The sequence below is a fragment of the Chenopodium quinoa genome, unplaced genomic scaffold (genome assembly GCF_001683475.1).
Source record: "Chenopodium quinoa cultivar QQ74 unplaced genomic scaffold, ASM168347v1, whole genome shotgun sequence".
Taxonomy (NCBI): Eukaryota; Viridiplantae; Streptophyta; class Magnoliopsida; order Caryophyllales; family Amaranthaceae; genus Chenopodium; species Chenopodium quinoa.
The window spans coordinates 708,694-724,254 of NW_018744311.1; the positions used below are offsets into that span (position 1 = coordinate 708,694).

The following is a 15,561-nucleotide window of genomic DNA, read 5'->3' on the forward strand; positions in this document are numbered from 1 at the left end:
ATTTAAGCTATTGGTTGAAGTCGATCAATGATTGGTTTATATACTCTAGCTATTATACCTTGTTACATAAGAAACATTTGAACTTGAAGTGCGATGGACCTGCTCATTCCCAATGCAAAATATTATTCTACTTGAAAATAGAGGGCGGATGAAATTTGAACATGTGATCTTTGCATGTGTCATATATACTGCGTACTAACTCTTGATATTATATTAAAATATTAAGTTGTTAATGGATCAATTCAACTAAAAGTTTAACATAATAGTTGAAGGCGAAGCCTATGATCTGATTGGTTTGTATTATCGCTTAGTATATATTAAGATATTGTTTAATTGAATGTAAGAAATAAATAAATAAATAATTAACTAATTATATTCATTGATAAAGAAGTTAAAAACGGATATTCAAAATGGAAGGACATACAAAATTAAAACAACTAACTCAATTTCGTAGGTGATAGATTTTTTTCCAGTGCTATGTAGGGAGTATATGTTTTATGTATAGGTAACTTGATAGTAATAAATGTGGATGATTAACTAATTTAGCTTAAGTAGCTACTTAAAGTCTTAAAGGCTAATATTTGATCAAAACTTGAGATCAAATCTCATTTATATCATGTCCTTGTGTTTTTTTTTTTAAAAAAAACCCATGTAGTAATGAGAAAATATTTTGGTAATCTTGAAGTGAGAGCAGAGTTCAAATTAAAGCTAATTTTAAAGCCTTTAACATGAGTCACTTAGCACATGTTTTCAAGTAAACTAAATATATTTTAGCGCAGTCACATCAAATAATTGAAATTAATCTCATATGATTACTAGGTCAGTTGCTTTATCCAAACCAATTAATAGAATGTTATCTTGCTAACGAGCGCCCCCGGGCGTTAGATAAGGATAAATTATATTGGTTGAAATGATTTTAAGTTTTTTTTTTTTTTGGGGGGGGGGGGGGGCTGTGAAATGGTATTAAGTTAAGAATTCATGACAAAATCAGGCATCGTTCGGTGTAATTAATGTTAATTTTACTCTAATATTTGCACTTTATTCTCTTATCTAACGCCCGGGGGGCGTTCATTAGCTTTTGCCTAATTAAAATTTATAATAAAATTTAATTTAATAAAATTGTGGTTAATTGCCTAAGTGGTGCATAAGTTTTTTTGTACACAATTACACTTGACGTATATTCTATTTTTCTCTGAATATTTGTCTTAGAACTAAAAAAAAAAACATTTCATGAAAGTATGTAGGCAATGATATTTGATATAATATTATATTTATATGTAATTAATTAGTCATCGCTTCTGATACATTTTGTATCTCACCAGGTTTAATTTAAGTCTCGAGATAAGACAACAAATTTAATTTCACTAGTGTGTCTTTCTATCAATTATAAAATTAAATCACCAAAAGATCGATGAGACTTAGCTTACTCTTCTTGTAATCATTCTCTTTAATCATCTATCTTCTTTCATAAATCATAACACTTACTTTTCTCTTTCCTCCTATGATTAAACTCTCTCATTAACTCATTTTTGGTCATTGTCAACCTTGCCCTACTCATATCATCAAAATTAAACGCATGATAATCGCCATCATTTGATGTATCTTCATGAAATTAATCACTAGATCTTTTTATTTCATCATTTCATTCACAAGACCAATCATCAATAGATCTTAATAGTACACTATTTATGCATTAATAATCATACAATATACTTAATCAATGCTAAATTAAGGTAGATTAATTAGTTTACAAGTCTAATTCATGCATGTATTGATATATGATTGGTGATAATCATGAGATCATATGATCAGGTACATCATTTGCAATGATTATTGGTAGTTGATCCCATGCTTCTAGCAATTATATAGTGAAGATCAAATCAATCTACTCTGGATTTTATACAATTAAGAACTAATTTTTTCAATATATTTGGAACATTTTTTATAAATTAATTTCTTCCTTTCGTCTATTAGCCAAAGGCGGAGCATGCATGCTAATAATGTACAATTACATTCATATATTGGGTTTAATTATTAACAGGTGGATATCTTACGTAGTACACCCTATAATTAGCTACTATATGTTGATACGAAGTATATATAGTAATATAATTCGGAACTATAGTAGGAAATCACATGCGAAATAAAGCAACTAATTAATTTTAATAAGTAGTGGCCGATCTTGGATTAAAAAATAAAGAGAGTCAATGAATATGATTGTATGGACCTCTAAAATTATATCTTATTTAAAACAATCATCACGAGCTGAGCTTTTATACACACTAGTATATACGTAGTTTAGACATTATATGTTTATTTTTTAATAATATCGTGATAGCTAAAATAAATCATTCAGAACCGGCTACTCTTTACAACTAACAACTTAAGCTTATCCAATCACTAGCTCTATAGTTAATTATCCATATTTTTTCTTACAACAATGAACATCTTTGTACCATCTTCCTCTAATATTTGATACCGGATTATTATTACTATTACTCAATGTTTATCACCATATATGTCAACGCTCTCGATCTCCTATATTATTAATACGTGTACATGTACATAGCTAGCTAGTAAATATAAAGATCATTGTGAAACGGATGTGTGTAACGCAAGCCTACAATAAATTTGAACTAACTCATGTAACTCATATATGCTTAAAGTTATCATACTCTGAAGTGCTATTTAAGGTACCTATTTTAGTAGTAGTGCATTTTTAGAGAGGTAAAGTAATGCTATTATAGAGGTTAGGGTTCAGGGTTAGTTACGTTATAGTTCTGGTTCTAACTGTACAATTGTACTAGTAGAGTTGTAGTCTGAATTTGTAGACTGCAATTTGGACTATCAATGTTATTTGTATATACTACTTATGTTATAATCATAAAATTCGAAGAAAGAAATCTTCATGCACCATGCCAATTCAATTAAATTACTACTTATATATATATTATGTATAACTTTTGGATATTATTTCTGAGATATAAAATATTCTAAAATACTATTATAAAATAATCATCACTACTCAATCAACTATAATATTGCTTCATATTAAAAAAAATGATGATAAGGGAATTCGAACACCCAACCTTTTTTAAAAAAGAGAGTTACTTAACCATCTAAGCCAATCATAAGCTATGTTATAAACATGAAAATAAATGTATATAATTGATAATCACAAGATCTAATTAAAGTAGCAACCGGTGCAACACCCGGGTTACACACTAGTTAATTATATTAAAGTTTTGTATTGACAAGCGTAATTAAAGAAACAAGTTAAGTAAAAAAGAATGGAGGAAGTATTGATTTCAAATAGTGGTGATGCTTATTATTATACGGGAGTGAGAAAGTGACTAGTAGATTAAGTAAACTAGACAAATAAAGAAGAATTATTACACTAATTAAAAAAGGCACTTAATTGTTAATTATTGCCTTAAGTGTGACCTGTAGTAGAAGGATGCGTGATCCGAGTATTTTATTGTCAAGGACACATACCCTCCTCTATTAAAGCAACTTCAAATTAAGCACACTCTCACAATCATCCCAACACAAACTCTCTCTTCATTTTCTCTCTCCTCTTTCTAAGCTACTCACTCTTAAGTCAAAGTGCTTAAGACTTATTAGCTAACTTCTCACTTACGACATACCTACTATATCTTCTTCAACCTAATTAAACCATACTATACTATATAAGTAGTATATATCATTGTCGTTATTGTTATTGTTACTGTTATTGCTAAGCACACGTGAATCTAAAATTATTATTCCTAGATGGAATACCTTGGCGGCATGAGTACCAACGCAAATACAGCAATAAAGTCTCCTTCGCCTAGGAGTAAAAGAAAACACAACCAACAACAACAACAAGAATCACCCCCGAGTACTATTAGATACTTGGGGGTGAGGCGACGTCCTTGGGGGCGCTATGCAGCCGAAATAAGGGACCCCACCACAAAGGAGCGTCATTGGCTTGGCACCTTTGACACCGCGGAGGAAGCTGCCCTAGCCTATGACCGGGCTGCCCGGTCCATGAGAGGCCCGTCCAGGGCCCGAACCAATTTTGTTTACTCTGACTCCCCGGCGGGGTCCTCAGTCACATCCATCCTCTCCCCGGACGACCAGTCTCACCTTAACCAAATCTTTTTCACTAATGGGCCTTCCTCGGCCCAAACCCAGCCCAACCCCACTGATCAAAATTTTTGGGCCTGTTGGAGTAATAATACTAATTATCCTCAGCCCATTAATAACAATAATTATCAACCTTGTGTTCAAAATAATAATGAAGTTACCAAAGAAGTTGAACTTCCTCCTTTACCCCCGGATATTACCTCGAGTTACAACATGGGCTTCGGTATGGGTTTGGGTATGGATATGGATATGGGTATGGGTATGGATATGAGTCAATGGGTCGGAAATGACCCGGACTTTATCGGATTCTCTAGTCACATTGGGTCAGTAGGGTTCGATAACATAGTTAGTACCGAACCCAATATGAGTGGTACAAGTAATGGGACGACCATTTTAAACGACAATAACCCGTATAATTCAGTCATGCAACATAGCCCGCTTTTTAGCAAGATGCCGGTTGTATCCGACCCGGTTTTCGACGGGTTTGACTTGGGTTCCTCTTCAGCTTACTTCTACTAAACCCTTTTTAATTTATTTTTTTTGAACAACTTTCTCTTTTTTTTGTATTTTTCTTTTAATTTACCACGTACTTTCGTTGGCGCTGTTTTTCTTTTCATTGTTTTTGGTTGGGGTTCTTCTTCATAGATAGAGTTTACAATAAGCAATTGTACCGAGCTCATCGACACCACGAAATCGAATGTCATTGACTACATACTAGCTTATCGGGAAAACTAGCTAATATTTGTTCATGATCACAAAACAGAAATGCAAAGCACGGTGTAATTGCTTCATTAAGTTTATTGCATGTATTGTAATATTTTGTTTAGTTTTCATACATTTTAACTTCCTATTATTTTCTCATCCTTGTAAGAATTAAGAAATTATACAACTTGGATTTTATAAGTTTAAATGTTTAATACTCCGTATTTATAAAAAGGACGTAAAGGTATATACGTACCCGACGTATTTATTTTAATATTATGTTGGAGTTAATAATTATATAAAAGCTTTTGTAATAATTTAATAAAGCTGCTAATACGCATAATAATTGTGAGGTGATTAAATCATTGAGTTGAAAATGTTAGTTTTGGAATGTTTTGATTTGAATGTGTAAGTGAAGAAATTAATATACGTGCATGCATGATGTAAGTATGATACTATTGCCACGAAAGCTTCGCAAGGATTCATGCACACGTCTTTAGCTATATTACTATTCATGAATATAATACATCCAATATTCTACTGTAAAATAAAATAAAAAGTAAAAAAAAAAAAAAAAAAAAAAAAGGTTTGTCCCTAGCTACGTAGTTAGTCCCTATCCCCCCCTCCCCCCCCCCCCCCAAAAAAAAAAAAAAAAGAGAAAGTATGCCACTTTGTGACTTTATGTCTTTATGATGAATTAATGGTACAAAATTTAATAATAATCATGCTAAATAACCTAAATTACATTTAGTTATATAAGAAGTATAATATGGAGGATTGGAACACATGTAAAGTAATAAAATGGCCAAATGGATATTTTAATGTTAGTCAATAATACAGTATATAATTTGAATTGAGGGTGAGGACGCGAAGAGTTGGAAAAATGTGTCAAGTCCAATCTTGCTTAGCTTGTTAAAAAATATACTTGTATTGATTATAATCCGTATTTTCGTAAATTAGTCTTTTAAAAAAAATCGATCCTTTGATTCAATAAGCTAACCTTTCATAAATTAGATGTTGTGAGCCTGTGAGGATCAAGGTTGTTTTTTTGTTGTTCTACCCGGTTCGCCCTTTGAACTAATTTAGATTCGGGATCAATTCTAGGTGGTTAGGTTTCAGTCCTGGGTCACAGTTGTGAGATGAGAGTAATGGTGGTAAATCATAGTATGATTAATATAAATTTTTCGTCCTCCGTCCTTGGATTGTATATATATTTGCAATACCGTCTACAAATAGTAAATTACACAGGGTGGCCTTATCTCCCAATAAAACTGTGGAGAATGCAAAAACAAATAGAAAAGAAAAAATATATGAAAATTTGTTAGGGAAGTAAAAACCATGTATAATTTGCAACAAATGATCCGAAAATGGCGCCAAGTCATAGAAACTAACACAATACTACTTACGAAACTAAACTGAATAATAACCGACTTTCAAAATTTTCTTTACTATTTTAAGTGAATTGTATTGTATCCTTAAGCCACGTATAGGTTCATCTTAAATCATAAAAACATTTTTATATTTCTAGTTTTATTCAATCTAGTATAAATTTATTTTACGATCAATAATTATTAAACTTATTGCATTTTCACTTAGTACCAAAAGAGATTAAAAAGATGGCACATAGAGCATCGGTAAGTTTTCTCTTATTTATAATTGTGGTGAATTTTTTTATATAATGTATTGATTAATTAGTTTGATTGATTAAAAATTGAACTTATTAATAAGAATTATGATGATGATAATAGGGTTGTTTATTGTGATTAATTTTGTAATTATTTGCAAAATGATTCTTTTGCCTTTTATTTTCAATTCCCGGAATTTGTCACAACTTTCTTCCTTTTTTTGAGGGGTCAAATGACAAAAAAAATATAATGATTGTTTTGTAGGGTTATTTGATGAGATCAATGATGCAACAAAAGACCCGATCATTCTCCACGGCTTCATCTCCCACTCCCAAATCTAAGTGGTAACATTTTGTTTTCCTTTTTCCACAATCTATTTTTTTTTTTTAATTTTAATTGTATTTGACTGAAACTATGTATGTTTTGACAATTGATTGGAACTTCATGTTACAAATTGGGATCTCGTACACCTAAATTTTAAAATGAGATACTTGTCCAAAAGATAACATAATGGAGGTGTTAAAAAGTTGAATTTAAATTTGATTAGTGAATATAATACTTGTTTAAAACAAGTTGATCAGAATTGTTCGTTCATAACCAGTGCTTAAACTCTATTTTGAAAGGAGGGGTTGATGAGATTCGAACTTGTGACCTTTGTGTCACGTTAGCCTTTGATACCATGTCAATAGACCATCTCAACCAAAAGTTTAAGTTGATGGATGAGGTTCAGAATCGGGTTATATACACTATCATTGTCATCTACCGTAGGCCAATGAATTGATGTATATGATAACATGAAATAATGCAGGATAAGGGCAGATTTCGCGCCCATATACATAGTAGCAGGATTTGTGGTGATAGCAGGGGGCATAGCCTTGCACACAGGTTATCAACAATTGGTGCACAACCCTAATGTTTACTTCAACAAGAAAAAGAGGGAAATGATCAATGAATTAGAAAATCCAATGCAAGCTGTTAATCATGGTGGTAGATACGTGGACAAATCTTTCTTAAGAAAGGTTGCTCATGTCCAAGATAAAGGCAAAGAGACCGTTCCTAACCTTGTTAATGGCAATATCTACACCAGGTTCGTACTACATACATACCGTCTCTATTTTTCATTCTTTTTCGAGTTTTAGAGTGTGTTACACTTACCACATACGCGATGCTACTTTCTCACAAGTCCTTGTACATGTAATTAGGCACCACATTGTCCACATAGATAAACAATGGAACTGCAACGTACACATCATTTTTTTCGTCGTATATGGACCTATTTACTAATGGTTTGATATATTGGTGTAGATCTAGGCATGCAGAAACTTTGGAGTCGATCAAGAGTTGATGTTATTAGATGCTACAAGTATTTGATCAACCATTTCTTAGAACACCATTTTGTTTGTAAATAACATTAAAGATCAGAAAAGGAACTATAGTTTCTTTCTTTTCTTTTAACTTTTTTTTTTTTCCTTGTTTAACAACATAGATTTTGAACTTTGATGTTAAATTATGGAAAAGACTTACTATGGGCTTTTTAATTATTTACGATCCAATTATGGTCTTTATTAGAAGCCCATTAAATTGTTAATGTTAGCAGGCTGGCCCATGGGCTAGCTTTTACGTCAAACTTACATTTCTTAAGACTGTTGCAATGCCGGAAAATTTTCCACTTTAAGTCTTTAAGCATTCTTTTTGGAGAAGTCTTCATTTATTTAATCAATTTGTTAATGCAACTAATATTTCTTCCATCTCCAAAATGTCTCATTTACCTTTTACACACGTTTTAGGTGATGTGAATATGAATTATACTGTAAGAGTACAAAGTATATATCGAGACAAATTTAACAATACGAAGTAAAATGGAGGTCCAATTGTAAGTCTATACCACGAACTATTCCTCATAAAAAGTAAACCGATAACATAAACTATGTTACTATGTTTGGTTGCTTGTTTCTTACCAAAATTGGTTTTGAGTGGGGAGCTCTTATAATTTGGTGGATTGCTAAACATCACCCGCAAATCTCCACATAAAGCCCACAAATCTATATTGAATTTACCTTATTGCCCTAAACCTAAAATAAAAAAATCTAACCCATACCCACACTCTAATCACCCGAAAATACGGCAATGTTGAGGCGGCAAGGCAAGGACTTGGCGGCCACAGCGGCGGAGGGAAGGACGGCTCACGGTGGCAGGGTTTTTTTTTAAAAATTTTTTTTTAAAAAAAACCAGAAGAGGTGGGGCGCCTGGCCAGGATGCCCAGCCCCTGGTCCCCGGCGGCCGGAGCAGACGCCACCACCAGGGGTTGGGCGTCCTGGCCAGGCGCCCTACCACTTTTTTTTTTTTTTTTTTTTTTGTCTAATATTTTGTTTTTTTTTGGAAAATCAGAATTCTTTTGTTAATGTTTAATATTTTTGTTTTATGTGTTAATGTTTTTATTTCTAATGTATATATTTTTTTTTAAATCAGAATTTTTTGTGTTAATGTTTAATTAAAAAAAACAAAAACTTTAAATAAAATTTAAAAAAAATTACAAAAAGTTTAAATAAAATTACAAAAAAAAAAAAAAAAAAAATAACAAATTACAAAAAAAAAAAAAAAAAAAATTACAAAAAGTAGGGGTGGCGTCTGGCCAGGACGCCACAGCCATGGTGGCGGCGTCTGGCCAGGACGCCACAGCCATGGTGGCGGCGTCCTGACCAGACGCCACCCCTACTTTTCGTAATTTTTCCCCCGGATTATCTCGCTTTCCGGCGACGATGACGGCTCTTCGGTGTCCCTCGGCGATCCACTCCAGCTCCACATTCTTCGTGAGAGTGAATTACGGTTTCGGTAAAAATTTGAAAAAGGGCAAAAGAGTCAAAGTAAAAATATTTGTGGGCTTTATGTGGAGATTTGCGGGCGACGTTTAACAAATCCCATAATTTGAGCTCATATAAAATAAAATAAAATAAAATAAACCAAAAATTCACTCTTTTTCCTCCTATAATCTTAAAATTAAGTTAAAGAATCAAAGAATTTTTTATTTTTAAAAAATTATGGTTTAAGTATTATAGAATTAATAAGATAAAAGTAAAAATAATGAGTACAAAAGATAGTAAGGACCACAAAAGGTGAATAAAGGCATGAGCAAGAAACAAGTAATAGAATGGCAATTAACGTGTAAAAGTTGTGGGTGAGTGGCTGTTAAACTCCAAAATTTAAATTTTGTTTGGTAGGCGGATATACTAATCTAATCTATTCTATTCTTAATACTACTTTCATCAGATCCAAGTCTTCTTACCTATAGATTATCTAATCTACCCAACATGTACTCTACTTTTACAAGACTCCTCTTTTGTCCTCTACCAACTTGCCCTTCCGAATATTTCCATACTCCAGTCGATCCTCTTGTACGAATGTTTGGATAAATTAGTTGTTGTTAACACATGTCTATAGTTATTTATCCACAATACTAATACAACTTCGGAGTATGAACCTAAATATATTGTTTATGGTAGTGTAATTTGAATTGGTGGTACTATTTATGGTAGTGTTAAAATACATGATTATAGGCTCTCTTTTTTTTCCTACTTTGGTAACCTATATTGCATATCAAACGGTTTTTTTTTTCAAAGTAATTTGTTAAACTACAACTATAAGCTAGAACCTCCTATGAACCAAGTTTCAAACCCCTCTAACCTATAAAGGGGTCACACTTTTCTTCCACTACACTCCTACAGCAGTATCACACATTCAAATTAAGAATCATCACAAGATTTGAAATTTCAGCCTTTCCTATTTCCATTACATTCATGGCTGGCCACTTAACGATTTCTAAAGCGAAATAGAGCAACGATCAACTAAGGGTTTATTCTACCCGTACTTTTGTCTGAATTTATCTAACCTGAACTTATATTTGCTAATTGACCTCGAATTAGCAAACCGCAACTAAGCCGAGCAAACAATTTGACAGCTCTACTAATAACGCCTAGGCCCTAGGAAGGCCTTGTGTAGGTATTGACAAGGAATGATATTCAAAGAAGCTCAAGTCCTAAGCAGAAGGGCATTTTCATAAAGAGAATTGTCGTCCTTTGATGCCCCAAATGCATGCAAAATCTAAGAGGGCGGCATCACAAAGAATTGAACATCACCAAATTTTGATGCCAAGATTTGCATCACAAGTTCGAGCTACATCTTAATCGAGCTCTCACACCAAAAATATATTTTTTGTATTTGGTCCCTAAATCACAGTTCATAGATAAGCTAAGTGTGGTCCAATTTTATCCTATTTCGACAGTGTAATTCTACATGAAAGGTATAACTTAAGCCTTAAGAAGAGGCGATTCGCAACGAAACATTTCATAAGCAATCACCCCTCTCATCAGCAGACATGATAAAAAAAATGGAGAGGACAAGTAGTTTTACACAAGAGGGCAGTAACTTACTGTCACAGCGTCATGTTACCATCAAATGAACAAATGATGCAAGGAGACACTCGAAAACAAAAAACATGCACATGATAGGAGAAGATAGACTTGCATATAAAGACTTTTCCAGAGGTTTATGAACTGGAAATCTGAAGAAAACTGAATTCTATTTCTATCTAAAGCCAGACAGTAAAATATCAATATAGTAGAATCCAAGGCATAGCAAAAAAAGCAATTGAATGCTAGAAATCAACTAGTAACATGTCAATTATCATAGTCATTATTACAGTATGATTGGATAATCGGCAAAAAATATCAAAGAGTAACTAATGAAAAGCAGCCAAAATGTTAGGGCAAATGACAAAAGAATGCAAAAGCCTGAAAGGTTTCAGGCGCGCCTTACCGGAAGACTCGAGAGCCCAAGAACAAATCTAACCATTAACAAAATGGGGCTCAGGCTAGCTCAACTAATTATATATCACTTGTTATGTCACTAGCACTCAACCCCGACTTCTGCTGCTCGTCGAGGCTTGTTTTTCCTCCTGCTCCCAATATGTCGAAAACCACTAGGCTTGGTTGAAATTTCTGAAACTAAGGTAGCTCCAACACTGTTTTCTTCTTTCACAGGACTTTGTTTCTCCTTTGATGGAGAGCTTCTTTTCCTCTTCTTACCACTATCAATGGCGGTCGTGATACTCGAATCCTTATTCTCACTGTCCTCCTCTTCTACCTTTCCTACTACATCTTCATCATCCACCTCATCCTTCAATGGCTTTTGAGGTCTTCCTCTTCTCTTTTGAGCAGGGATCTTCTCCTCTTCCCCACTACCCGGATCGTCGTGGCTCGTAACTGTCAACTTCTTTCCCTTCCCTCTACCTCTCCCCATTACTCAAAACTCCCACAAATAGCAAATTCAAGCAATGAACTGATTTATCTGTCAAAGAACAAGCAAAACCCAATTCCAATTTATCAATTAAAGCTCAATTATTTATATGCCTCAAATTTATACCAAAACACACATATCACTGAATTCAAATTGATGCAAATTAATTTTATACAAAGCTAAATCTCATCTTAGGAAAGACTTGTCACAAATTTACATGATATTAAGCTTAAAATCTAATCTCCCTCTAGTTTTTCCTTAGAAACAATTATAATATGCTTTGAAACATAATCAAATTTACAATATGATGAATCAGTAATCAAAATCCCACATGCAAATAAAATTACATTGATATTCAAAGATATAACATATTCTAAAACCCTCAAATCCCATTCAATATGATTCAATCTTGAAATCTGATTAGCATGTGATTATAAAACATAACATGCCATTAAAATTAAAAACAACATTAAACTTATAATAGAAACACAAAGCAGAGATTAGTGATTAAGTAGTTGAAAAACCTTCAAAATCTTGAATAAACATTAAAATCTCGATTATATAAAGAACAATAATGCATAAAGCCAACATCTTGAAATTAATAGCCTCACAAATTCCAAGAAAATAAAATTTTCAGACAATCAGCAAATAAATTCAATAGATCCAGAATTGCAAAGTAGTCAACAGATGTAAATTCAATCAGATGAACACAAAATTAATTCCCAAACAATAAAATTAAATTTAAAAACAAATACCATTAAACAGAGAGAGAAAAGGGGAGGAAACTAACCATAAACTGAATGCAAGAACAAATTTTGCACATATTCTTCACAAACCCATGAATTTAAATCTTCATAATCATTGAAATTAGTCCAAAAGAACAAAATTCCAGTTGAAAATCAACCCAAAGATTGAATCTTTTTTTACAGTTTTTTTCTTTCTGATTTTGCAAGTGTAATAATCAGAAAGAAAAACCCAGATCAGAAAAAGGGGAGGAAAACGAAGAAGATTTGTGAAAGATTCGAGAAGAATTTAAAAAACAAAAACAAAGATTGATTAAATGATGCAAGAAATGAGCAGCCCCATAAGAAGAAGATGAAGCAAAAAAAAAAGGAGAGAGAAAGAAGATAGAGAAAGGGAGAAGAGTGAAGAGGGGGATATCTTCTTCTGCTGCTGCTGGTATAGAAAATGTGGACTGTAATGTGTATTTTTTGAGGGGGGAGTGAAATTTGCTGCTTTATTTACCACTTTTTTTTTTGGAGTTTACTTGAAGAGTTGAAAATATTGTAGCACAAAAAAGGGTAAAGATTAGTTTGACTAGGAAATGAGGGTTGGACTTGGGGAGGAAGGAAAGAAAGAGGTTAACACTGTTTAAGTTCAATGTATGTGTGAATGGAGCTTTTGGAGTGTTGTCTTGTGTGGCAATAGTAGACCCGGTAAAATTGACTTGTTATTGATGATTAGATATATTAATACGGAGTATATTATCATATTGGTTTACTCGTATAATGCTAATATTAGATGTACTTCCTGTGTTATTATGTATGTGTTCATTCTATTTTACTGTATTTTGGTGTGTGTCTATATATATATATTATCATTAAAAATTATAAAATAAAATTATAACTTGTTATTAAAAAAAAAATATTAATCAAGACGATATGGCTAAATCACTTACTAAAGTCCTATCAAATGTTCAAGCGTTGTAATTAAAAAATAAAATCATTAATTCTTTGAAAAATATAAATAATAATTGAAATTCGACTATAAAAATCACAGATATTAATCATAAAGCATGTAAATAATTTATATATAGCATCAACCTTGATGGTTGGAAGCATGATTTGAAGAATAGAATAAATTCATTCTTAAAAGTTTAGTTGTTCTATGATGATTCTTACTAGTTTTTGCTTTATTTTATGGAGGTATATTCAATTAATCATAGAATACATCAAAAATAATATACTAATACTAACATAATCTTAATCAAATGCATGACGATTCAGGGTGGTAGTAGAATAGAAAACATAAAATAAACAAAGGAATTTTAGAACATCGAAATTTTGACAACTTATCTGCATAAAAAAAATATATTTCTTTTTAGGAGTATAATATAATGAATGATAGTGATGGAGTCATGGTCTCATGGAAGTTATCTTCTTATTTTAAAAATAAATCAATTTGCCCCATAAAATTGTCTTTATATAAAAACAAAAAAGTACGCTCAGTAGAGATTGAATGATAGCAAAATTTAGTAGGAGAATCCAAATAAGAGGTACTTTGACAATGATATTGATATTGATATTGATAATGGTATGGTAAATGAGGGGTTGCATACTTGCATCACTTGAACTCTTAACATGTTACTATGTAAGAGTGGATGAATGAGTGGATGAATGAGACGTGGAAATACTGTTTTACATAATACCTTTTATTTGAGGAATTTTAAAGAGAATATGATCAATTTGATATGAGATCGTTAAATAAAATAGCAAGACTAAAAAAATGTACTTCGTAGATCATTTGTTGTTTTAATTTAACAACCAATAAAAAGAACGATTTACAACTTGTGAGATAGTTAATAACTTTACTGAACATGCTATATCATTACTCATCTATGTGTTCAAAATTAAATAAGCTTAATAATAAAAGTGTCCATTACATTGTGTTAGTACACAAAGTATGAAGGTCAGCAAACCTAGGTAGAGTTTCCAGCTATTACAATTTTTATAACATATGTTACATGAGCTGAACACTTGAACTATTAAGGGTCTATTCTTATTTACTTAACTGAGTTGAACTGAACTAAATTGACCTTAGCTGAGCTGAACTGAATTGTTTATGAGAGAAGGAAATTAAGAACTGAAATTAAGAGAATGAACAGAAGAGAACAAGGCTTAAGCATACTGAGTTTCATGTAGAATTAGAAGCTAGTCAAGATACAAAATTTCCCAATAGATTCCCATCAAATTTAATTTTTCAAACAAAGTTGAAAAAAAAAACACATTAATTTTCACTATTCAAAATGTTTATACATGGCGATTAAAAATTTTAGACACATCTTATAACCGTAAAATTCACATAAAGCAATATTTAAAAGACGAAAGGAGTACTATGTAATAAACGACAACTAGCAGCGTTGCACACTAGTGTAGTACGATATGATAGATCTTGAGAGTCATACATATCGGCATAAAGTCGCAAAGTACTTTAGCAGAGGCAACACCCACAGATTACATTTAAGAACTTTCTAAAAAACAAAAATAAAAATAAGGTCCCACTATTTGTGTTTGATTTGGTTGGTGTTAAAGACTATGCAAAACTCCAGCAATTAAAGCACCCACGCAACTCATAACTTAACCTTCAATTCTAACACCTAAAATATTACTTCATTAATCAATGCATGGGCCTCTCTGCCTTCAGCTTAAGTCTTTTTTTTTTTTAAAAAAAAAAAAAAAACAAAAAACAAACATATAAGCAAATCTCAAGCAAAGTATCTAGCAGGTTATTCACTGAAATATAAAATATAAAATATCAGTTGGTAATTATGAAAGTGTGAAGAAAAATATCACATTTATACTGTATTGAATTAAGATAAAAGATGGTGTCTATGTCCAACCACATATAAGTTAAGTAGAGTTCGTTCTAAAACTAATTGACAATAGAAGTTTCCCGCTAGCATACTCGTGTGCTGGTCATTCTCCTTATTCTTCAATGTGGGACAACAATTCACGTGGGTTTTCCTTAATGATCTTCTGGTTGATATTAGCCTTCCTTAGGGGCCCTATCTCAAGGAATTTTCCTCATACCAATT

The 15,561-nt window shown here is 32.2% G+C and overlaps 1 protein-coding gene and 1 long non-coding RNA gene across 2 annotated transcripts; one reads left to right on the forward strand and one right to left on the reverse strand.

Annotated features, from left to right (window-relative positions):
* The first annotated feature begins 3,324 nt into the window (after positions 1-3,324).
* On the forward strand, positions 3,325-5,456 carry LOC110695954 (ethylene-responsive transcription factor LEP-like). Its single transcript, XM_021873198.1, has one exon. The coding sequence runs from the start codon at positions 3,772-3,774 to the stop codon at positions 4,645-4,647; it is 876 nt and encodes a 291-aa protein (XP_021728890.1). The 5' UTR covers positions 3,325-3,771; the 3' UTR covers positions 4,648-5,456.
* A 5,628-nt stretch (positions 5,457-11,084) lies between these two features.
* Positions 11,085-13,128, reverse strand: LOC110695955. Its single transcript, XR_002506233.1, has 2 exons — positions 12,538-13,128; positions 11,085-11,798 (listed from the first exon to the last, which is right to left on the reverse strand). It is a non-coding gene; the product is annotated as an uncharacterized LOC110695955 (long non-coding RNA).
* Positions 13,129-15,561: the final 2,433 nt, after the last annotated feature.